Here is a 25,649-nt window from a genome sequence, read left to right as displayed (position 1 = left end):
ACCTGACACCGTTAGTTTGAAAATTATTAGTAGAAAATACCATGTAAATTGTATAGAACACCACTAAATTTAACTGGATGACCTCATATCTTTTTCGAATTTATATTTTTCCTTTAAATGTATGAGACACCACTATATTTAACTAATCGGAACCAATATATTTTTCCTTTAAATATATTTTCTGTAACTTTAGTCTAAACTAATAATTTTGAAACAGTAAATTTTACAACTTTCAAATTTTTAACTCACGTCAAAAATTAACTGTTAATTTTCATTGTACACAATGCTACTTTCCAAAAAAAGAAAAATAGAAAACCTATCTAATCCATCGTTGCATGACCAGAAGAGTCCGACTATACAAAAAAATGTGATGATATTAAGTATTATTCGTTTATTCATTTATTAATAATTATTATTGATTAAATTATTATTATATTATATTTTATTTTATACTATATACTAAATATGGACAATGTCCACCAATTATATCCCTCCACATCATCAAAATTGCTACAGTATAACATTAACCACCAGCGGTACTTTTGTCTTTTTACACCCCAAATTGCAAAAAAAACAAAAAAAACAAAAAAAAACAAAAAAAAACAAAAAAAAAAAAAACCTTAAAAACAAGATCATACACCAGTTCATTATATTGGTTGAGATCCTTTCAAGTGCATCACCAGCGATCATCATCTACAACAACTAATTCCATCAACTATGGACGGGAACAACATCCGGTAAGCACCACCGCCTCTCAGATCTGAACAAAAAAAAAAAAACATACGAAAAAAACAATACCAGATCTAAAACAACCTATCAATAAACAAAAACAGATCTAAACATGGGGGTTTGATGGTTCATAAAAGATAAGCTAATATCGGAACATATGGAGGTTTGATGGTTGATTAAAAAAATAAAAACATACCTGAAAAGTTTAGTGGATAGCAGTTTTGGGTCGTGTTTTAACGACCATTATTATTTTTATTTCTTTACAGTTAAAATTATATCCTTTTAAACACAATTCCACCACCACCCTTCATCTTCTGCTATTCTTTAGCCCACCACCATACAACACTTGTATCCACCTGTAACAACCTCCGGCGAAACATCCAACCACCGTCACCACCTTACAGTCAAACGTCGCCTGCCACCACTAACACGGCGCTCCTGTTACAATCACATCGCCACCACCACTAGCCACTTTCAGATCCAGAATAAAACAGATCTAAGAGCGAAGAGCGAGAAAAGCGGCAGCGGCGCATGACTGGGTATTATCCGGTCACCGCTCGCAACGTTTGTATGTGTGTCTTCGTAATTTCACTATTGATTTTATGACGGTTGTGGTGAGATTCAATTTGTAGAATATTGTGTTTTAATAGATCTAAAATAGTTTTGGGTTGTTTAAGAATTCAGAGAGAGAAAATAAGAGGTAGAAGATGAAATAGAAAAGAGAAAAAGTATTTTGAAAATGAGAAGTTCAACTGCTGAGTAAAAGAGGAAAAGTTCTTGGAACTCTACATATTATAAATAATTTAAATTTACTTATATTAAATAAATAAGAGAAATTTTCTTAAAAATAAAAAAGAGTTAAAAAATCAGATTTTTTAGTAGTTTTGGGCCCTTTACATCTCATATGCATTCTTACTGATCCGATGGGTGCCACAAATTTGTAATTGGAGTTTCCGATTGTTTTTTAATATTTTTTTTCCAATTAGAATTTCATTAAACCGGGTTTATAAACGTGAATAAAATTTTATTAATAGTTGCCCAAAATACAGTTACTTAACATAGCGGAGCACTATTAAATTCGTTTCAATCCACATAAAAAAACACCTACTTAATAACACGATCCGTAGCGAAATGCGAGCCTATATAATTGCATTTACGTTCAAAAACTTTTTAAACGTTCAATTAACCCATTGTCGACCGTTTTTTAAGCGTTCAGCTAACCGACCGATAACCGACCAAATACTTAGTTTTTCCACTTTCCCTTTTTATTCCTTTATTTTTTAAACGTTTAGTTAGCCGACCGTTAACCGTTTTTTAAACATTCAATTAACAACGACAACAAAACAAAACAAAAATCAAACTCACCCCCTAAACTTAACCCCCATGTACACATCCAACCCCCAAAACAAGGGGGTAAAATGTAAAATCATAAATTTATTTAAAAAAATAATAATAAATAACTTCACCCAATTTTTTTACGGTCCCTATCTTCCCGCTCGGTGCGAGTTAAATTTTCCCGACATCACCGTTCAACTCGAAATAATTATACACGTATAATAAACAACCCAAACTAATCACCTCATATCGATGGTTCTGATCCATTTTTTACAGATTTCCCCAGCGTAAAAAAAGCGTTATACATTAGGTATACTAGGTAGTAACCAAGTAACCAAGTATTTTCAAAAATACCCGTACCAACACGTTTTAAATTCTATAAATAAATAACGTTATGTGAAATATGAATACGCAACTCGAAAGGTCCCGCCGCATCGCGCGGGAGGTATTTTTCTAGTTTATTAAAAAAGGTGATGAGACAAGTAAGTCAGGCTATATGGCTATATACGTAGGGGTTGAGGTAGTCGGACCCTTAAATTAATATGTTGATGGTGAAGATGATGCATTTAGATCCAGAAGTTTTTATAATATGTTACCGTTAATTGATTGTGTTTTTTTTTTTAATGTATTTATATATAGTCTAACATTTGTAGAATTGAATTGTGCATATTATTAGGTATGTTATATTTGGATTTGATAGTTATATAATAAAATTATGTATATGTTTATGTGTATATGTTATTAAGAAACGTAAACAAAATTGTTACTTAACATATACACAATAGAACTAGTTAAAGACCCGCGATTTCGCGGGTTTCAATAAATTACGATATTTTAAGACAATTTTCAATCATGATAACACAAATAAAAAATATAACATTGCACAATTACATATGCGTAAATATATTTAATAAAATTTTGTTCATAACATTACATTCGGCAGCCATTTATTTTTGTGTACAATTCGTATTAAGCGATTTATATAGAAAAAATATAAGTTGGTAAGACATAGTGCTACTATTAAACTAATAACCAAACGCAAGACTTGTAGGGACATAAAGCTACCAATATCATATAAGAAATGACTCTATATATAAGAAGTCATGATATTAACAGCTTGTGGTGAAAACCTCTATTTAAGTCATGATTTGTAACTTGTGAATTGTGATAATAAATTGATTAGTATACAATTGAAAATATTGATTACTAACTGAATATTTTTTTATTAACATATGAACGAAATCCACCTGAGATTTTATTAATTGGTTATGGTTGGATCTCATCCTCTAACATCATCTTTTATACGCATGTTATCCTTAACAACCAATCTTTCCAACTCATCTTATCACAACATCATTTTACTTTCCAACTCGTTGTTAGGAATTGCAGTATTTACTTTATAAAAAATGCAGAAGTCCTTGGACATATGGAATTTTCTAGTTCTCCAAACCTTCAAAAAGTGTAAAAAAAAAAAAAAAAAAAAAAAAAAAAAAAGGCGTTGACTGCAGGAACTCTATATAATGTCATAGCACATGAGATACCATGTAGTAGGGATGCAATTAAATCTAACATATACACATCTGTAATGAAACAAAAATCTTATCCATTGAAATGTCACAAGATAAAATAAGCATATATAGAGAGAGAACTTATATACTTCTATGATACATGTTCATACTATCTTTGCTCAATATTAATAAATTGAATATATTATGATATCATCACAAAAATGTAGGGTCCTTTCATAATTCCATCACCAACATGGTCACAACTTTACCATTAAACTAAATTGTCTGATATTGATACGGAGTATTTCATATACTGGCTAGTAAGTAAAACTTTTGAATTTACACAAAATGTCAACTTTATAATAATTGTAAATAACTACTCTAATAAAAGACTAATGCAAGAGGTAAATGTTGGTTTACACCTATACAACATTCATTTTATAAAGATCAAGCATTGATCAATAATAAATATGCACACCTATATAGTAATATTTTTAAAGGGTAATTATCAGTTATCACAATTCATTCAACACATATACATAGACTATACTTCAATCATATAATTTTAAGTTATTGTCTATAAACCACTAAACTATCTATGTAAGAAAAACATTGGACAATTATGGATATGCGCTCAACTTGACCCAATGTGTTTTGACCCATTCCCAAACCTACTTGACTAAACATTTTTACCAACTCTAGATGTCCTTCTGAAATGTGTTAGATGATCAGCTGCTAGGTCAAACCTTTTTTTCATTTTACAGACCCACTGAATGAGCATGTATGTAACATAACCTACCTTTTTTTTAATAGAACTAAAGTCACCAAGTATGAACTAACCATTCTATAGGGAGTCTTATTACTTTAAAGACCATGATCTTAAGCTTCAATATGAGACTTAAAATGTTGAAACATGGAGTAAACTTACACATGTAAATATTGAATCCATTTCACAATCCAAGCTACAACCACCCCTGCTCCTCAACACCTTACCCATTATATTACCCATTTGGACCCACCTGGTTAGACCCTGTTGTTTGTGTCATTCACTGATATTAAAGCCTTAATCATGAGGTGTCATTACACCAATTTGTACAGATTACATATGTACAGATCAATAAGCCCTAAACCTAACCTAAACCCTAAACCATAAATCTAAACCCCAAACCCTAAAATCTAAACCCTAAACCTAAACCCTAAATCACCCAAAACCCTAAACCTAACCTCTAAACCCCAAACCCTAAATCTAAACCCTAAACATAAACTCTAAACCCTAAAAACTCTGAACACTAACCCTAAACTCTAAGTCTTAAACCATAGAGAGAGAGAAAATAAACAAACATAGAGAGATAGAAAATAAACAAACACATGAATTGATTACTTATGAATGGCCACTCTAAACAAACTGCACTTTGTAACAGGTTTAAGAAAGCCAAATATTCAGATCTCTCCTAGTTTGGGCCAAATCTCTTAGTTGACCTGATAATCAATCACCAACAAATTGATATTAAGCAAATTGCAATTAAACGTAGGTAGTTGCTACGGTAATTGAACAAAGAATGAGTTTATAGGCACTTATAATATTGGAAGTCATATATTATAGTCAACTATAATTGTCAATATAAACAAACAGGTTGTGATTATTGCATAAAGAGTTGTGCCTTGAAAGCAAAATACTAATGCTCAAAGTTATATAATACTGCTACTTACGTAGAATTTTCAGATGTTAGACATAATGCTTTTACACGTGCTCAATGACTTATTTGCTTACAGAACCCTAATTAATATAATCATATAACATAACTGAACAAATCCAATATTAATACGTCAAACGTAGCTCCAATTAAACATATTAGAATATATAATCATTACACAAATTGAATAATTGGTACACATAAACGTTGATAGAGGAATTAAACAAATTAATTTAATTAGAATTAAGAACCTGTTTTCGCAATGAATCCCCGGAGGTAGGCGTATCCATGGAGAATTCTGTGTTTTTTTTATGTCGCTAATGATTTGGTGAAACCCTATTTCATTATTTTCTATACCCGTGTTTTTAGTATTTAGGGGTATTATTGGGTGATTAGGTTAAATAATTGATTTATTAGCTAATATTTTAAGTGAATGATTAAGGACCGTTGGATCTAGGGTATTATGATGTAATTTTTTAATCTAACGGTAATTAAGAGGGTTTTGAAAACAATTGTTAGCTAATCGAGACTCTCTTTTAATGTATATATAGCGATATTATAGTGGTCTAATTATAGTAAAATACCAAAATTAAATAGAAGATATGCACATGTTGATATTATATCTTACTTTCTAAAGCAACTTCTCATTTATTTTTTTTGGTTACATGTCTATATGATATCTGATTGTTCATCAGAACAATAGCCGGAGTCATTATTTCAGAACAATAGCCGGAGTCTTTGTTACAAATCAAAGTATATTGGATTAAATGTATTGTTACTAATAAATTATCGTGCATCTGAGAGCTAATATCCTTCATCATTTTAAGATTTTGGTTCATTGTCTACTTGACATACCGACTTAGTTTCTTATATTTTCTTAGATATGATGATGAGCCAATGGAACCTGAACCTGAAGTAAGTATTTCAATCTTGATGTGTTTATATCAGTAGCTTCTCGAAAGACTAATGTCGATCCACAGTTGGTCTTGAGAAGTTTTTGGAAATGTTCTTTGTGCAAATTTAGGCTAAGCTTATACAAGCATCAGGTACCAGAATTCCGATTAGGAGCCAACTGATTTATTATTGTATTGACTATGAACTATACCATAGAAACATTTGTGACTGGTGAACAGGTTCTTCCATACAAAGATGAAGTTAAAAGTTTCTACATATAAAGTTTGATTCGATTCGATTCGAGTAGATATCTATTTTAGTGTGGTGATGGACTTGTAATTTACTTAATGGTTGACTCAAGGTGACTTTTTTGTACTCATTGGCCATTTACTTGGCAAAGCACATACCGTTTTCATCAACATTATAAATGCTAATGGCTTAAATCGGTGCAATTTTGTCACGCGAAAGTTCCATAACATGTTAGTCATAAAAATCGTAATGTGTGTTTCCATTAAATCTAACTATCTAAGTATCATGATCTTAAACTTTGTTGCAGGACAAAGCTGCACATGTTCTCAATTTCTCAATTCAGTCTATATTCAATATTCGACGTTTTTGTTGTGTTGATGTCATGATAGTAAATTGTAATTGGACCATCTTTTGGTTGAGGCATTTGTAAAGGAGACTATGTCTTTGATTTCTACATTTGTAAATGAGTTCTTATAAATGGAATGTACCTATCTTACTTTAATAACTTTTTAACTTTAAACTACCGTTCACAACTTTTTCAAGAAGTCATAATACATTGTTGCACATAATTTTTTAGTTTATGTGTTTATAATATATAAATAACTTTCCTTTTGGTTTACAACTATCGTAAGTGCCCCTAATTATATAGTAAGAGCACTTAAAAAGTAATTTCTATGCAAGTTACGACACTTTAATCATCGTTTTGTACAAGGGAATACTTTTATAGGACTAATTGCTGCCCCTTCATCTGATGATGAAGATGATGATTTCAATCCTATTGATGCTTCTGAGCAATGATCTACAAGGTACCCAAGCTCAACAATGACCAAATTCTAAAAATAAACTTTATGTTAATCACTATATATGCTTTTACATGGATCTTTAGTAGCAATAAAAAAAGGTACTTCATATATTAAATGTTGGTGAACATGATACCTGGTTGTGGCTTTCAATATGAATGTTTGTGAGCTAGGTTTTTGGTCATTTTTGTTGAACTATTAGATAGATAGATTTTTTTGTATAATTTTGACAGAAAAAACTACAAGGTAACAAATATAATATCAATAAAGTTTGAGTTATTCTTTGTCAAACCCGTGCAATCACGGGTCCTTAACTAGTAAATATAAATACCTCATTTTTAAGCAAACTTTATTATTATAATTATAATTATAACTATAATTATTATATATTATTATTATTATTCAAATACAGGTTTTCTTTACATGATTAATTACGTTACATATTTATGCGAAATACATATCTCAATAAAAAGGTTATAATGTAGGCTTTTATGACAAAGAAAATAATAATTGTAATGAAAATTAGAAGAGAATGGTGGGAGAATAAATGTAGTTCATTTATCCTGACTAAATTAAGTACATCAATATGTTTGTAAAAACAACAAGAAGTTTCTTAGTCGGAATCCGTGATTCCACGGATCATTAAAGTAAATATCTTTAACATCTACATTCACTTAATACCTAAAACATATCATTAAACTATTTCATTTAAACAACACCGTGATTCCACGGATCATTTCACTAGTAGTATAGTATATAGTATATATGAATATAAGATACAAATTAATGGTTCAATTACGACAGGTTTGTCCCATCTTCAAATGAAGCAATCTCTTTCTTATAATTATAATATAAATATATTATAACTATAACACTAAGTAGCTATTTTGAGATAAACGGATAAACAATTTTCAGCCACAGATTTCCAACTCGTTAACATATATCACACATATATGATAAAATTTTAAATGATTGTTAACGTATAATAATAAATGTTATGATGTATGATAATAATTAAAATGAATGTTAACAAACTAAAAATATGAATCATATATATATATATATATATATATATATATATATATATATATATATATATATATATATATATATATCTGTGTGTGTGTGTGTGTGTATGTGTGTGGTTCATTTTTGAGCTCGAGTGATCCAACTCGCAATGCAAGCTGACTAATTTCAAGACGACAATTTGTTTTACGAGTTGTTCGAAATCGTGCATGATGAACCTCCGTGGTATAATATATTTTTGTAAAATAATACGAGTAATAGCATTGTGATATTTTGATTAATTACAAAAGACTTATAATTAAAACCAAGACTTTCTACTTGAATAAAGCTCGGAAAAAAGTATCATTTTTAAAGTCAATTTCGAGAAGGCCTTTGATAGTCTAAGTTGGGAGTTTTCGCTAGAGGTTATGGAAAGAATGGGACTCGGGTCTAGATGGAGAAGGTGGATATTAGCATGCCTCAAATCGGCATCAATATCTGTTCTTGTTAATGGTTCTCCCACTAACAAGTTCTCATTAGAAAGGGGTGTACGACAAGGTGATCCATTATCACCATTCCTTTTCATCATAGCGGCCGAGGGTCTAAGCATTCTAACGAAAACCGTAATTGAGAATGGACTCTACAAAGGAGTGGAGATTGGTAATAATAAAATATTGGTACCGCATCTTCAATACGCGGATGACACTATTTTCCTCGGGGAATGGAGTAGGCGAAACGCTAGTAATCTCATGAAATTACTCAAGTGTTTTGAGAATGTCTAAGGTTTAAAAGTAAACTTCCATAAAAGTCAAATCTTCAGGTTAGGAGTTATCAAAGAAGAGGTGGAAATAATGTCTGGTCGATTGGAATGTAAAGTTGGGGAATTACCATTTATCTATCTTGGGCTCCCCATTGGTCGTAACATGAATAATATTGAGCATTGGAAACCGGTTGTGGAAAAATTTAATTCGAGACTTGCGGAATGGAAAGCTAGAACGATCTCAATTGGTGAAAGATTGTCTCTTGTTAAATTGGTCTTACATAGTTTACCGCTATACTACTTTTCACTCTTTCGTGCTCCGTCGAGTGTCATAAATCAACTTGAGTGTATTAGGCGTAATTCTTTTTTTGGGGTGGGTCGGGTGAAAGCTACAAAATGGCTTGGGTTAAATGGGTTGATGTTCTTTTTGTAACGACCCTGGATTTTCTATCCTTTAATTAATAATGTTTATTATTAATACTTGTGATTTAATGAATGTATTGTTTATATACATTTATTTGTTATCATACTTGACTTTACATGCCCGACACATCTTTGTGACACGCAAACTTTACACGAATAATATTTGCAAATATTATTTACATTCATGATTGATTTTTATTAATCATTTTAATTAACTAAGTTTACTAGTTGATTACTTGGGCATTTATTAGTGTTAATGGACTTTTACTTGGGTTATTATTTATTTGGACTTGGGCTTGTGTTAATGGACAGAGAACCCACCCGGGGAAGGCAAATGTGGTAGCCGACGCCTTGAACAGGAAGGACAGAGAACCCATTCGAGTAAAATCTATGAATATAATGATTCACAATAACCTTACTACTCAAATAAAGGAGGCGCAACAAGGAGTTTTAAAAGAGGGAAATTTAAAGGATGAAATACCCAAAGGATCGGAGAAGCATCTTAATATTCGGGAAGCCGGAACCCGGTATAGGGCTGAAAGGATTTGGGTACCAAAATTTGGAGATATGAGAGAAATGGTACTTAGAGAAGCTCATAAAACCGGATACTCAATACATCCTGGAACGGGGAAGATGTACAAGGATCTCAAGAAACATTTTTGGTGGCCTGGTATGAAAGCCGATATTGCTAAATACGTAGGGGAATGTTTGACGTGTTCTAAGGTCAAAGCGGAGCATCAGAAACCATCAGGCCTACTTCAACAACCCGAAATCTCGGAATGGAAATGGGAAAACATTACCATGGATTTCATCACTAAATTGCCAAGGATTGCAAGTGGTTTTGATACTATTTGGGTAATAGTTGATCGTCTCACCAAATCAGCACACTTCCTGCCAATAAGAGAAGATGACAAGATGGAGAAGTTAGCACGACTGTATTTGAAGGAAGTCGTCTCCAGACATGGAATACCAATCTCTATTATCTCTGCTAGGGATGGCAGATTTATTTCAAGATTCTGGCAGACATTACAGCAAGCATTAGGAACTCGTCTAGACATGAGTACTGCCTATCATCCACAAACTGATGGGCAGAGTGAAAGGACAATACAAATGCTTGAATACATGCTACGAGCATGTGTTATTGATTTCGGAAACAGTTGGGATCGACATCTACCGTTAGCAGAATTTTCCTACAACAATAGCTACCATTCAAGCATTGAGATGGCTCCGTTTGAAGCACTTTATGGTAGAAAGTGCAGGTCTCCGATTTGTTGGAGTGAAGTGGGGGATAGACAGATTACGGGTCCGGAGATAATACAAGAAACTACTGAGAAGATCATCCAAATTTAACAACGGTTGAAAACCGCCCAAAGTCGACAAAAGAGCTACGCCGACATTAAAAGAAAAGATATAGAATTTGAAATTGGAGAGATGGTCATGCTTAAGGTTGCACCTTGGAAAGGTGTTGTTCGATTTGGTAAACGAGGGAAATTAAATCCAAGGTATATTGGACCATTCAAGATTATTGATCGTGTCGGACCAGTAGCTTACCGACTTGAGTTACCTCAACAACTCGCGGCTGTACATAACACTTTCCACGTCTCAAATTTGAAGAAATGTTTTGCTAAAGAAGATCTCACTATTCCATTAGATGAAATCCAAATCAACGAAAAACTTCAATTCATCGAACAACCCATCGAAATAATGGATCGTGAGGTTAAAAGACTTAAGCAAAACAAGATACCAATTGTTAAGGTTCGATGGAATGCTCGTAGAGGACCCGAGTTCACCTGAAAACGAGAAGATTAGATGAAGAAGAAATACCTGCATCTATTTCCAGAAGATACGTCAACATCTCCAACTGCTTAAAATTTCGGGACGAAATTTATTTAACGGGTAGGTACTGTAGTGACCCGAACTTTTCCATGTTTATATATATATTAAATGAAATTGTTATTTACATGATTAAGTGTTTCCAACATGTTAAGCAATCAAACTTGTTAAGACTTGATTAATTGAAATAGGTTTCATATAGACAATTGACCACCCAAGTTGACCGGTGATTCACGAACGTTAAAACTTGTAAAAACTATATAATGACATATATATGGATATATATATATATATATAATTAAAATGATATTATGATAAGTAAACATATCATTAAGTATATTAACAATGAACTACATATGTAAAAACAAGACTACTAACTTAATGATTTTGAAACGAGACATATATGTAACGATTATCGTTGTAACGACATTTAAAGTATATATATCATATTAAGAGATATTCATACATCATAATATCATGATAATATAATAATTTAAAATCTCATTTGATATTATAAACATTGGGTTAACAACATTTAACAAGATCGTTAACCTAAAGGTTTCAAAACAACACTTACATGTAACGACTAACGATGACTTAACGACTCAGTTAAAATGTATATACATGTAGTGTTTTAATATGTATTCATACACTTTTGAAAGACTTCAAGACACTTATCAAAATACTTCTACTTAACAAAAATGCTTACAATTACATCCTCGTTCAGTTTCATCAACAATTCTACTCGTATGCACCCGTATTCTTAATCGTACAATACACAGCTTTTAGATGTATGTACTATTGGTATATACACTCCAGTGATCAGCTCTTAGCAGCCAATGTGAGTCACCTAACACATGTGGGAACCATCATTTGGCAACTAGCATGAAATATCTCATAAAATTACAAAAATATGAGTAATCATTCATGACTTATTTACATGAAAACAAAATTACATATCCTTTATATCTAATCCATACACCAACGACCAAAAACACCTACAAACACTTTCATTCTTAAATTTTATTCATCTAATTGATCTCTCTTAAGTTCTATCTTCAAGTTCTAAGTGTTCTTCATAAATTCTACAAGTTCTAGTTTCATAAAATCAAGAATACTTCCAAGTTTGCTAGCTTACTTCCAATCTTGTAGAGTGATCATCCAACCTCAAGAAATCTTTCTTATTTACAGTAAGATATGTTTCTAATACATGGTAATACTCATATTCAAACTTTGATTCAATTTCTATAACTATAACAATCTTATTTCGAGTGGAAATCTTACTTGAACTTGTTTTCGTGTCATGATTCTACTTCAAGAACTTTCAAGCCATCCAAGATCCTTTGAAGCTAGATCCATTTGTCTCTTTTCCAGTAGGTTTATCCACAAAACTTGAGGTAGTAATGATGTTTATAACATCATTCGATTCATACATATAAAGCTATCTTATTCGAAGGTTTAAACTTGTAATCACTAGAACATAATTTAGTTAATTCTAAACTTGTTCACAAATAAAAGTTAATCCTTCTATCATGACTTTTAAAATCAACTAAACACATGTTCTATATCTATATGATATGCTAACTTAATGATTTAAAATCTGGAAACACGAAGAACACCGTAAAACCGGACATACACCGTCGTAGTAACACCGCGGGCTGTTTTGGGTTAGTTAATTAAAAACTATGATAAACTTTGATTTAAAAGTTGTTCTTCTAGGAAAATGATTTTTCTTATGAACATGAAACTATATCCAAAAATCATGGTTTAACTCAAAGTGAAAGTATGTTTTCCAAAATGGTCATCAAGATATCGTTTTTTCGACGAAAATGACTACCTCTTTAGTAATTGACATGTAACTTAATTTTTCGACTATAAACCTATACTTTTCTGTTTAGATTCTTAAATTAGAGTTCAATATGAAACCATAGCAATTTGATTCACTCAAAACGGATTTAAAATAAAGAAGTTATGGGTAAAACAAGATTGGATAATTTTTCTCATTTTAGCTACGTGAAAATTGGTAACAAATCTATTCCAACCATAACTTAATCAACTTGCATTATATATTATGTAATATTGAGATACCATAGACACGTATACAATGTTTCGACCTATCATGTCGACACATCTATATATATTTCGGAATAACCATAGACACTCTATATGTGAATGTTGGAGTTAGCTATACAGGGTTGAGATTGATTCCAAAATATATATAGTTTGAGTTGTGATCAATACTGAGATATGTATACACTGGGTCGTGGATTGATTCAAGATAATATTTATCGATTTATTTCTGTACATCTAACTGTGGACAACTAGTTGTAGGTTACTAACGAGGACAGCTGACTTAATAAACTTAAAACATCAAAATATATTAAAAGTGTTGTAAATATATTTTGAACATACTTTGATATATATGTATATATTGTTATAGGTTCGTGAATCAACCAGTGGCCAAGTCTTACTTCCTGACGAAGTAAAAATCTGTGAAAGTGAGTTATAGTCCCACTTTTAAAATCTAATATTTTTGGGATGAGAATACATGCAGGTTTTATAAATGATTTACAAAATAGACACAAGTATGTGAAACTACATTCTATGGTTGAATTATCGAAATCGAATATGCCCCTTTTTATTAAGTCTGGTAATCTAAGAATTAGGGAACAGACACCCTAATTGACGCGAATCCTAAAGATAGATCTATTGGGCCTAACAAACCCCATCCAAAGTACCGGATGCTTTAGTACTTCGAAATTTATATCATATCCGAAGGGTGTTCCGGAATGATGGGGATATTCTTATATATGCATCTTGTTAATGTCGGTTACCAGGTGTTCACCATATGAATGATTTTTATCTCTATGTATGGGATGTGTATTGAAATATGAAATCTTGTGGTCTATTGTTACGATTTGATATATATAGGTTAAACCTATAACTCACCAACATTTTTGTTGACGTTTAAAGCATGTTTATTCTCAGGTGAATACTAAGAGCTTCCGCTGTTGCATACTAAAATAAGGACAAGATTTGGAGTCCATGTTTGTATGATATTGTGTAAAAACTGCATTCAAGAAACTGATTTCGATGTAACATATTTGTATTGTAAACAATTATGTAATGGTCGTGTGTAAACAGGATATTTTAGATTATCATTATTTGATAATCTACGTAAAGCTTTTTAAAATTTTATTTATGAAATAAAGGTTATGGTTTGTTTTAAAATGAATGCAGTCTTTGAAAAACGTCTCATATAGAGGTCAAAACCTCGCAACGAAATCAATTAATATGGAACGTTTTTAATCAATAAGAACGGGACATTTCACCGGTAATCTATACACATCCGCAAGGACCCATCCTTCTTTCTTTGAAATAGTACCGGAGCATCATACAGGGATTTTGACGGTCGGATGTATCCCGCATCCAGCAACTCCTTGAGTTGTCTTCGCAACTCCTCCAACTCAGGTGGTGGCATTCGGTATGGGGCTTTGGAAGGTGGTTTTGATCCCGGCTCCAACTCGATCACATTTTACTCATTGACTTTTTTTTTTCTTTTACTTATTTTTACATTTTATAATAACTTTTAGCAATACAGTAGTAATTTATATTTATATTTATATTTATATTTATATTTATATTATAAACATATATAAATTGTCGTAAATGATGTCACTCTCCCATTGGCCCATTTCCAGTGTCAATAGTAACTACAGTATCGGGCTGACCCGACCCGTCTATTGTAAGCACTGTATCAATTTTTTTTTTCCCAGATTTTCCTCTCATAGCTACACCTCCTCCTGCTACCAGTGCCAACTACCTTCGGCCACCACCGCCAACCACCATCAACCTCCACAATTTTAAACAACCACCACTCACATCCAACAACGATTACCAAGAATACACATATCTGAATATAAATGTAACCAAAACGCTAATGATTTGAAAGATGAGAATTTGAAGAGCGATGATAGTATACATCGGAGAAGAGCAGAATGAGCGGCGAAAAGAAAGCCGGAGTTCCTAATCGAGGATGGTGATCTTCCGGTTACAGTGATCGACTATGTTGGGCTGACCGGCTGTAGAACATGATGGATACTCAATGACGGCGATTGGAGGTGGTTGGGTGGTGGTGGTGGCAGTGGATAAATAGGGGTGGGACGGATGGGATTAAGGTTAGGGTTTAATTTTAGGGGTAATGAGTTGTCAATGTGATATCTCCCCTACCTGCCTACCTTTACTTCTTCGTCACCGCCGGTGCTGCTATTTATGCACTTCTAATTTAAGTTTCAGGTAATTAATTTTTATAATTTTATTGAAATGGTTTCATTATACACGAATGCTACTGAGTTTCTTTAGCCTTCAGCTGTCACTATCATGGTAAATTGATCTCACTAGGGTGCATTTAGTGGAGTTTGTACTGCTTAGCATGTTTGTTATGTTTGTTCCATATCACACTGATTTTATGTTTTGTTTTATGTTTATTTAAGTCTGTATATGGGTAGATACAGAGAGTGGATTAGAAGGTTCTTGTTGTACCAATATAATATCATCAGTAAGTATTTATGTATCATATTTATATTTTCAAGTAAATAGTTCATGGTTCATCCTATGTATTAATTCATCTCAGTTACTTCATAAAATTAAAACACATGTTTCTTAAATCGTTTTCATGTGTTTTCGATTTCCATCAAAGGATTTTCCGTTATTTCGTGGTTTTTATTTTACCCATTTTGGGTTGCCCATTGCCCCCACGAAAGTTGAAACCCGGAATGTATTGGTATGGCAAAGAATCTGGTCTTTGGGGAAAGGTAAAATAGGTGGCAAAATGGGTAGGGTTTTAAATGGGCCAGGATTTTGTTGTGTTTAACTGAGAAACATGTACTCATTAAGTAATTACTATTACGAAAGTTAAATTGTGCTAATTGAGATATTGTCTTTTGTTACTTCTCAATTCATAAAGATTGTTACAAGAGTCTCTTATAGTCATAGAAAATTTATATATCATTTTAGATGTATGCCAAAAGTGATCGAAAATATCTCTTTAAAGTGGTATATAAAATGGGATTTCATGATGACGAATTAAGAGGATTTGAGGAGTTTGACTTTTCCTTGAAAGTATATGACCACCCTTTAAAGGTGTTTGTATTTGTACATGGCTAACTAATTGCTGTAACTTTTTATTTTTTTCAGTCAAGTGTACATGGCCAGGGAAATTCGAACAGGGGAAATTGTTGCTCTGAAGATTAGACGAATGGACAACGAACGGGAGGGGGTAACACATTCTTTGTTTTTCTGCATAAAAATTAGTTCTTTAACACCAAAATAACATGAATGTTTTTAAATTCAATGTTCTCGATTAAATCTTGATTCTTTTTCTTCGGTTTGCCTACATTTGCATCATATTTACAGTTTCCCATAACAGCGATACGTGAGATTAAAATCTTGAAGAGGCTGCAACACGAGAATGTAATTAAAGCTCAAAGAGATTGTTACTTCTCCAGGTAAATTATATCTGATCATGTAATGTTGCGGTTAAGTTTTTCATCCTTTTTTACTTTGAACACAAACTTAAAAGATATATGATACCCCTAATGATATTTGATATGTGCTTATTATTGAGTATGTCCTATAAAAGAGGCCAGGCAAGAGTTTGCAATTATTTTGTAGTACCGACACTATTATCTGTCTTTTAATTGATTTGATTAACAGTGATCTGCAGATGGTAATAAATATAAAGGTGGAATTTACATGGTTTTTGAGTATATGGACCATGACTTAACTGGCCTTGCTGATCGTCCTGGGATGAGGTTTTTGGTTCCGCAGATTAAGATACTAATATTTTACTATGTTGTTGTTCGTTCTATTCGTGAACAGTCGTATGGTATACTTACAAACTCCTCTTTTTTTAGAGTGTTATATGAGACAGCTTTTGACAGGGCTTCACTACTGTCATGTAAATCAAGTACTTCATCGTGACATCATAGGTATTGTCAGTGTAAGTTATTTGAGTTTTAAATAAAAAATGGCAACACATATTAAAGTTGGGACGATCTTAATCATCTGTGATATTTAGCATTTGTTAATCTGAAACATATTATGAAGTAGAAGTTCAAGAAAATAAAAGAGATAAATGAGGATGTAAATCAGATTGATGAATATGAATAAATCTTAGTGCTCTTGAGGTGTCCAGCCGAGATCTTCATTTTTATCTGTATAATTTACATTTTGTTTATGCAAGTGATTATGAGTAAAAAAGGTAGTCTAAATGAATTTGGTAGATCATGTTGTCTACATAAGAGAAACTAGAAGAATCATAAAGGCTTTATACAACTCTTTTTGCTTCCAATACTAATGATCCAGCTTGTTTATTGATAAATATTGGTCTTTACTTTTCCATTTTTCTGATTCTTTTTAAGCATCAAAAACCTTCATCCATAAATATTTGTACAGCCATGTGCAATCCGATTAGTTGTCTTTTTATTCCTAAAAATAAACACAAAAACACTCCATAAACCCTATAATCAACATCATGCGAGGTGTGTTTAGCTTCTTCGTGCTTAAAAATAAACACAAGAAGAAGTGGGTAGCGTGACTTGATACTGGTAGGGTTTCTGAGTCATTTTATTAATTTTTAACTTACATTCAAACCCCCTAAAGTTTAACTGTTATTTATTTTAACACTTCAAGTTTAGTTTTTCTTTCAACTTCATTATTAAATATACAAATCTAACCCCTCCAATTAAAATAAATATTTATATGTAACTAAACTTTACATATTTAACATATATATTTATAAATTTTATATATTTAACATATATATATTCATAAAATGTTTGTTTATAGCTAATATATACATTATATATCTATAATATATTGAAAATATTTAGTTATATTAGAAAAGTCAACATCCGAGTACTCCCTGAGTCGCCGATTACTCCTCAAAAACCTCCGGCCGAGTACTCCCCGAGTCGCGAGTTTTACAACCTTGTGCTTAAATATGCTATAGTTCATTGTATAATCATATATTTAATTTGCTTAATTATGTGTCTTTCAGTTCCGTGCGATTTATGATCAGCTATATAGGTTCCCTGAGTATCACAAACATGTCTTTGGCATTATTTGGATGAAGGTATGACTTCCAATATTTGCAAAATTCCATTAATTGTACAATCAAATACTATTTAAGTACAATATGACAGGAAGTCGTGTCATTCGATCACTATTGACTCGAATTACAACCTTCATTAGATCCGTATGCAAGGGCTCTGACGATACATTTCAGCAGCCTGTAGAGTTATCGGTTTCCAACGTACATGAACATCTTTGCTTGGCATATGAATTCACTGTTCACATTTAATCTGAAGGTACATATTTATGATGTAACTAACTTTCTAAATTATTTAGCGTTTTATTTTGTTTATGGTGTTGTGTTTTAGTTGTCGTCGTTTAATTTTTTTTTTATGATTGTGTAACTGACATCTTTCACCATGTTGGTGTATTGATTGGGAAGATACTTGATTCATCCAGTTATTTGTTTACGATGTAAGTTGATCCATAAGAAACTTGCAATAAAGTCAACAACGCCATAAACTGATTTCAAGTTATTAATATGTGAAAAGTCAGGTAATTATATTATTGGATATTCAATGACTACCAACCCACATCGACATAAACACGTTTGTAAATGTTAACTCTACAGCCATCACCCTTACATTTGACTTAAAATTTGTTGGTAAACATGGCAATTTCATATCATGTTTTATTAAGATTTCTATGTTCAGGCGACTACGCAATGTTTGTGCAACTAATGAATCAGGATGACCAAATCCAACATTTTTTGGGCCAATTTCATCAGACCCTTGAAGTTCAATGCGAGTAAAGGTACACGTGCTATAGTCTACATACAATCATTTTGTATAGTTTTGTTTCAATTATCTTTGGATGAACAATTTAATAATTTGTCACTATATGTGTGTGTACTTAGTAATAATGTAATAAACTATGAAGGACCTATATGTGCGTCTACTTAGTAATAAAGTACGTAGGAGACATTCACTAAAATACCAAAAAAAATGGGTTACAAAATCCGCAGCATCGCGCGGACCACAAACCTAGTTATTTTATAATCCATGATTCCGTATAAAACTATGCCCAATCAACTTTTTTATACGAGTAATATATAAATTTTATCATTATTATATATACTCGTTATAAATACCCGTAATACACTGTTTTAAAAAAAAAATTATATTATATTATTTTATATAAAACTAACATTTACAAAAAATAATAATAATAATAATAATTTCAAAATTCTTTTATTAGATCAAATAATTTTTAACTTTTATTTTTGATTTTATTTCAAAATAAGTGCTCACTTTGTCGTCTAAATTTGTTTCAAAATAAGTATCAACTTTTAAAACATAGTATGATTAACATATTTTCGATTAGGATTCTCTCAATTAGTTGACTAGCAGTGGCTAGTTCACATAGTGATCCGTGAGGCCACCTGACACCGTTAGTTTGAAAATTATTAGTAGAAAATACCATGTAAATTGTATAGAACACCACTAAATTTAACTGGATGACCTCATATCTTTTTCGAATTTATATTTTTCCTTTAAATGTATGAGACACCACTATATTTAACTAATCGGAACCAATATATTTTTCCTTTAAATATATTTTCTGTAACTTTAGTCTAAACTAATAATTTTGAAACAGTAAATTTTACAACTTTCAAAATTTTAACTCACGTCAAAAATTAACTGTTAATTTTCATTGTACACAATGCTACTTTCCAAAAAAAGAAAAATAGAAAACCTATCTAATCCATCGTTGCATGACCAGAAGAGTCCGACTATACAAAAAAATGTGATGATATTAAGTATTATTCGTTTATTCATTTATTAATAATTATTATTGATTAAATTTATTAAAAAAAGGTGATGAGACAAGTCAGGCAGGCTATATGGCTATATACGTAGGGGTTGAGGTAGTCGGACCCTTAAATTAATATGTTGATGGTGAAGATGATGCATTTGGATCCAGAAGTTTTTATAATATGTTACTGTTTATTGATTGTGTTTTTTTTAATGTATTTATATATAGTCTAACATTTGTAGAATTGAATTGTGCATATTATTAGGTATGTTGTATTTGGATTTGATAGTTATATAATAAAATTATGTATATGTTTATGTGTATATGTTATTAAGAAACGTAAACAAAATTGTTACTTAACATATACACAATAGAACTAGTTAAAGACCCGCGATTTCGCGGGTTTCAATAAATTACGATATTTTAAGACAATTTTCAATCATGATAACACAAATAAAAAATATAACATTGCACAATTACATATGCGTAAATATATTTAATAAAATTTTGTTCATAACATTACATTCTGCAGCCATTTATTTTTGTGTACAATTCGTATTAAGCGATTTATATAGAAAAAATATAAGTTGGTAAGACATAGTGCTACTATTAAACTAATAACCAAACGCAAGACTTGTAGGGACATAAAGTTACCAATATCATATAAGAAATGACTCTATATATAAGAAGTCATGATATTAACAGCTTGTGGTGAAAACCTCTATTTAAGTCATGATTTGTAACTTGTGAATTGTGATAATAAATTGATTAGTATACAATTGAAAATATTGATTACTAACTGAATATTTTTTTATTAACATATGAACGAAATCCACCTGAGATTTTATTAATTGGTTATGGTTGGATCTCATCCTCTAACATCATCTTTTATACGCATGTTATCCTTAACAACCAATCTTTCCAACTCATCTTATCACAACATCATTTTACTTTCCAACTCGTTGTTAGGAATTGCAGTATTTACTTTATAAAAAATGCAGAAGTCCTTGGACATATGGAATTTTCTAGTTCTCCAAACCTTCAAAAAGTGTATAACTGAAAAAAAAAAAAAAAAAAAAAAAAAAAAAAGGCGTTGACTGCAGGAACTCTATATAATGTCATAGCACATGAGATACTATGTAGTAGGGATGCAATTAAATCTAACATATACACATCTGTAATGAAACAAAAATCTTATCCATTGAAATGTCACAAGATAAAATAAGCATATATAGAGAGAGAACTTATATACTTCTATGATACATGTTCATACTATCTTTGCTCAATATTAATAAATTGAATATATTATGATATCATCACAAAAATGTAGGGTCCTTTCATAATTCCATCACCAACATAGTCACAACTTTACCATTAAACTAAATTGTCTGATATTGATACGGAGTATTTCATATACTGGCTATTAAGTAAAACTTTTGAATTTACACAAAATGTCAACTTTATAATAATTGTAAATAACTACTCTAATAGAAGACTAATGCAAGAGGTAAATGTTGGTTTACACCTATACAACATTCATTTTATAAAGATTAAGCATTGATCAATAATAAATATGCACACCTATATAGTAATATTTTTAAAGGGTAATTATCAATTATCACCATTCATTTAACACATATACATACACTATACTTCAATCATATAATTTTATGTTATTGTCTATAAACCACTAAACTATCTATGTAAGAAAAACATTGGACAATTATGGATATGCGCTCAACTTGACCCAATGTGTTTTGACCCATTCCCAAACCTACTTGACTAAACATTTTTACCAACTCTAGATGTCCTTCTGAAATGTGTTAGATGATCAGCTGCTAGGTCAAACTTTTTTTTCATTTTACAGACCCACTGAATGAGCATGTATGTAACATAACCTACCTTTTTTTTAATAGAACTAAAGTCACCAAGTATGAACTAACCATTCTATAGGGAGTCTTGTTACTTTAAAGACCATGATCTTAAGCTTCAATATGAGACTTAAAATGTTGAAACATGGAGTAAACTTACACATGTAAATATTGAATCCATTTCACAATCCATGCTACAACCACCCCTGCTCCTCAACACCTTACCCATTATATTACCCATTTGAACCCACCTGGTTAGACCCTGTTGTTTGTGTCATTTACTGATATTAAAGCCTTAATCATGAAGTGTCATTACACCAATTTGTACAGATTACATATGTACAGATCAATAAGCCCTAAACCTAACCTAAACCCTAAACCATAAATCTAAACCCCAAACCCTAAAATCTAAACCCTAAACCTAAACCCTAACCTAAACCCTAAATCACCCCAAACCCTAAATCTAAACCCTAAACCCTAAACCCTAAACCTAAACTCTAAACCCTAAAAACTCTGAATACTAACCCTAAACTCTAAGTCTTAAAATATAAACCCTAAAAACTATGAACCCTAACCTTAATCCGTAAGTCCTAAAATATAAACCTTAGAATCTAAACCTTAAACCCTAACATAAACCCTAAATCTAAATCCAAAACTCTAAACCCTAAAATCTAAACCCCAAACCATAAATCTAAACCCCACACCCTAAATCTAAACCCTAACCTAAACCATAAACTGTAACCTAAACCCTAAACCCTAAATCTAAACCCAAAACCCTAAACGCTAAATCTAAACTCTAAACTCTAAACTCTAAACCCAAAACCTAAACCGTAAATATAAATGCTAAACCTAAACTCTAAACCCTAAATATAAACCCTAAACCTCAGCTCAGTCTTTTTGGTTCTTGAGAATGGTCGCCACCTTTCCCAGGACCGGAATGATTATCCCTGCCTGATGGGTCTACATCCATCCCTGAATGTCGTCGGGTACTGTTAACTTCCCCACCATTCTGGTCTAAACTCTAAACCCTATAATATAAACCCTAAAATATAAATCTAAACACTAAAGACGATTCAAACACACTGCAATCAAACATAATTAATAACAATTAAAAAAAAAGAAACCCAATTTGCAGCCAAATTAGCAACAAAGACGGGCAACGAAAACCAAGATATGGTACCTATTCCTAGTTAAAGACCAACGATTTTGCGAGATTATTTATAGATTTTGTTTACAGTAAATTAGAAAATTTTGTAACCAAATATATACTTAACTAATATATACTAACTAATGGTCTCACTCGGGACTTAAACCATGACCTACATTTTGTAAAACAACATTATAATTATAAAGCATATAAATATGAATATATAACGAATTTACAAACCAAAATATAGCAAAGATCGTTTACGACATAAAAGTTACCATTCAAAATAAATGAACATTCACATAAGGTTGACCAAATTTCAATCTTACTTGAGTCGTACACGAAGAACATTGTTTTTTTTTTTTTTTTTTTAACATGAATGATATGAAACTTGTCACCAACTTCAACATGATTGCATTTAACAAAACCACCCCAATCATTGTGGAAGCCTTAACGAAAGTCATTGTAAGTAGTCTTTGTAAGTGGCTGAAATAAAATTATCATAGATAGAAAGTTAGTTAGGGATAATGGTTCGAAAATAAGAACTAACTAACACCAACAATTTGATCATGATAACAACGTATGACGAAAGACGTGAAGAACAAAGAAATTGAATGAAATCCCTAATCCAAACTTCCGCACAAGTAATTTTCATCAAGATTGTAGTTTTTGAGTATATTTGTAAATTTATCAGCTTAAATAATAAAAAGTTAAAAATTCAATACTTACAAAAGGTATACGTTACCTCGACAGTGGTACGCTACGTTACCTCGACAACGGTACGCTGATTCTTGAATCCAGACGTCCTGTATAATAATCATATTCGGAATTTGGGTTATGCTTCAATTCGTTTCCCTGAATTGTCTCGAAATATAGTGTCTTATTAGTAATGATGAAATATATATAATTGATATTACATTTAGATAACTATAAGTTTTGACACGCATCATTTTTACTACACGTTTCATGTGGTTCGACCCGCAAACTCATTTGTTGTCGTTAACAACATATATAACAAGTTAGGAAATATTGCAATCAAAATAGATATCTGATGGCCTTTTAACCTGTGATATGTTTACATCCTTGACCCACGTGATGCAAAGACGACTTAATTTGACCCGCCTAAATAGGTAAATGGGTCGAAGCTACCAACAAAGTAAATTAACTTTAACTATCCATATAATATAGAAATTGAATATTTAGGCAGTCAACGTGACCTAACTTGACCCGCCCAAATTATCTGCTAAGACAGTCAACCTGACCTAACTTGACCCGCCCAAATTACCTGCTATCTCCACCCTATTGAAGAAGACTAAAAACCTGTTTTTTGCCGCATACATCAACTATGGTCAGATCAGACATAATGTGTTTCCATTAGCATCATGCCTTATGTTATGTACCCTTCATCTTGTTCTTTACAAATGATTGTACACATGAAAGCTTGTAGGTCATATTTGAATAATATAACTGAAGTGCCTTTTCTCTGTATCAGAACTCACCTCCATCTCAAAGGAAGTATTTACACTAATAATGTTCTTATGAATGTGACCGACCGAGCTAGGGACCTGAGTAAAAACCCAAAAAAAAAAAAAAAAAAAAAACGGTTGTTCAACTTACTTTAACTTGAGTACTTTTACTAATTATAGATAAAGCGCCCAGAACTCACCTGGTATTAATTTTGATGATTTAGCCAGGATCTAAAATAGATAACATAAAGGTTAGTGAATTTGTACTAAATTATAGGACAAAAGATCTGTCAGAGATAGGTATAAAGTAAAAATTAACAAAGTTGAGCAGTATAACTAATATATTTAAGATCTTCAATCCCCATAGCTGGACCAATTGTATTAGTAAATCCAACACTCCAATAACTTCGCCATGGAGCACAAGCACCCCTAGCCTTACGCCAAATCATTACCACTATCACTATCACTAATTAATAACCGAAAATTTATAAATTTAGTCACTAACATTTTAAACCATAGAGAGATAGAAAATAAACAAACATAGAGAGATAGAAAATAAACAAACACATGAATTGATTACTTATGAATGGCCACTCTAAACAAACTGCACTTTGTAACAGGTTTAAGAAAGCCAAATATTCAGATCTCTCCTAGTTTGGGCCAAATCTCTTAGTTGACCTGATAATCAATCACCAACAAATTGATATTAAGCAAATTGCAATTAAACGTAGGTAGTTGCTACGGTAATTGAACAAAGAATGAGTTTATAGGCACTTATAATATTGGAAGTCATATATTATAGTCAACTATAATTGTCAATATAAACAAACAGGTTGTGATTATTGCATAAAGAGTTGTGCCTTGAAAGCAAAATACTAATGCTCAAAGTTATATAATACTGCTACTTACGTAGAATTTTCAGATGTTAGACATAATGCTTTTACACGTGCTCAATGACTTATTTGCTTACAGAAAAACCCTAATTAATATAATCATATAACATAACTGAACAAATCCAATATTAATACGTCAAACGTAGCTCCAAT

At 31.6% G+C, this 25,649-nt stretch overlaps 2 protein-coding genes across 3 annotated transcripts; both read left to right on the top strand.

Annotated features, from left to right (window-relative positions):
- Nucleotides 1-8,651: 8,651 nt before the first annotated feature.
- LOC139889145 (uncharacterized mitochondrial protein AtMg01250-like) lies at nucleotides 8,652-8,996 on the top strand. The gene has a single exon (XM_071872111.1). It carries the CDS (start codon nucleotides 8,652-8,654, stop codon nucleotides 8,994-8,996), a length of 345 nt encoding a protein of 114 aa, XP_071728212.1.
- Nucleotides 8,997-15,032: 6,036 nt separating this feature from the next.
- On the top strand, nucleotides 15,033-17,065 carry LOC139892295 (cyclin-dependent kinase C-1-like). Of its 2 annotated transcripts, XR_011774024.1 has the most exons (5): nucleotides 15,033-15,526; nucleotides 15,724-15,788; nucleotides 16,427-16,508; nucleotides 16,646-16,737; nucleotides 16,956-17,065. XR_011774024.1 is itself a non-coding variant. In XM_071875352.1 (4 exons), the coding sequence occupies exons 1-4, from the start codon at nucleotides 15,432-15,434 to the stop codon at nucleotides 16,960-16,962; spliced, it is 276 nt and encodes a 91-aa protein (XP_071731453.1). In that variant the 5' UTR covers nucleotides 15,037-15,431; the 3' UTR covers nucleotides 16,963-17,065. The 2 variants fall into 2 exon arrangements, 1 of the variants encoding a protein (XP_071731453.1); XM_071875352.1 differs by lacking the exon at nucleotides 15,724-15,788 and having other exon boundaries at nucleotides 15,037-15,526.
- The last annotated feature ends 8,584 nt before the right edge of the window (nucleotides 17,066-25,649 follow it).

The sequence above is a fragment of the Rutidosis leptorrhynchoides genome, chromosome 2, assembly GCF_046630445.1.
Source record: "Rutidosis leptorrhynchoides isolate AG116_Rl617_1_P2 chromosome 2, CSIRO_AGI_Rlap_v1, whole genome shotgun sequence".
In the NCBI taxonomy this organism is placed as follows: domain Eukaryota; kingdom Viridiplantae; phylum Streptophyta; class Magnoliopsida; order Asterales; family Asteraceae; genus Rutidosis; species Rutidosis leptorrhynchoides.
Note: the sequence above shows the minus strand (reverse complement) of the source record. Positions and strands in the feature narration are given on the sequence as shown.

Coding starts and splice junctions, on each gene's coding strand:
- LOC139889145 (XM_071872111.1), top strand. CDS start 8,652: ATGGGACTCGGGTCTAGATGGAGAAGGTGGATATTAGCATGCCTCAAA.
- LOC139892295 (XM_071875352.1), top strand. CDS start 15,432: ATGAGTTGTCAATGTGATATCTCCCCTACCTGCCTACCTTTACTTCTT. Junction 15,527..16,426: donor ACTTCTAATTTAAGTTTCAG/GTAATTAATTTT, acceptor TATTTTTTTCAG/TCAAGTGTACATGGCCAGGG. Junction 16,509..16,645: donor TGGACAACGAACGGGAGGGG/GTAACACATTCT, acceptor TCATATTTACAG/TTTCCCATAACAGCGATACG.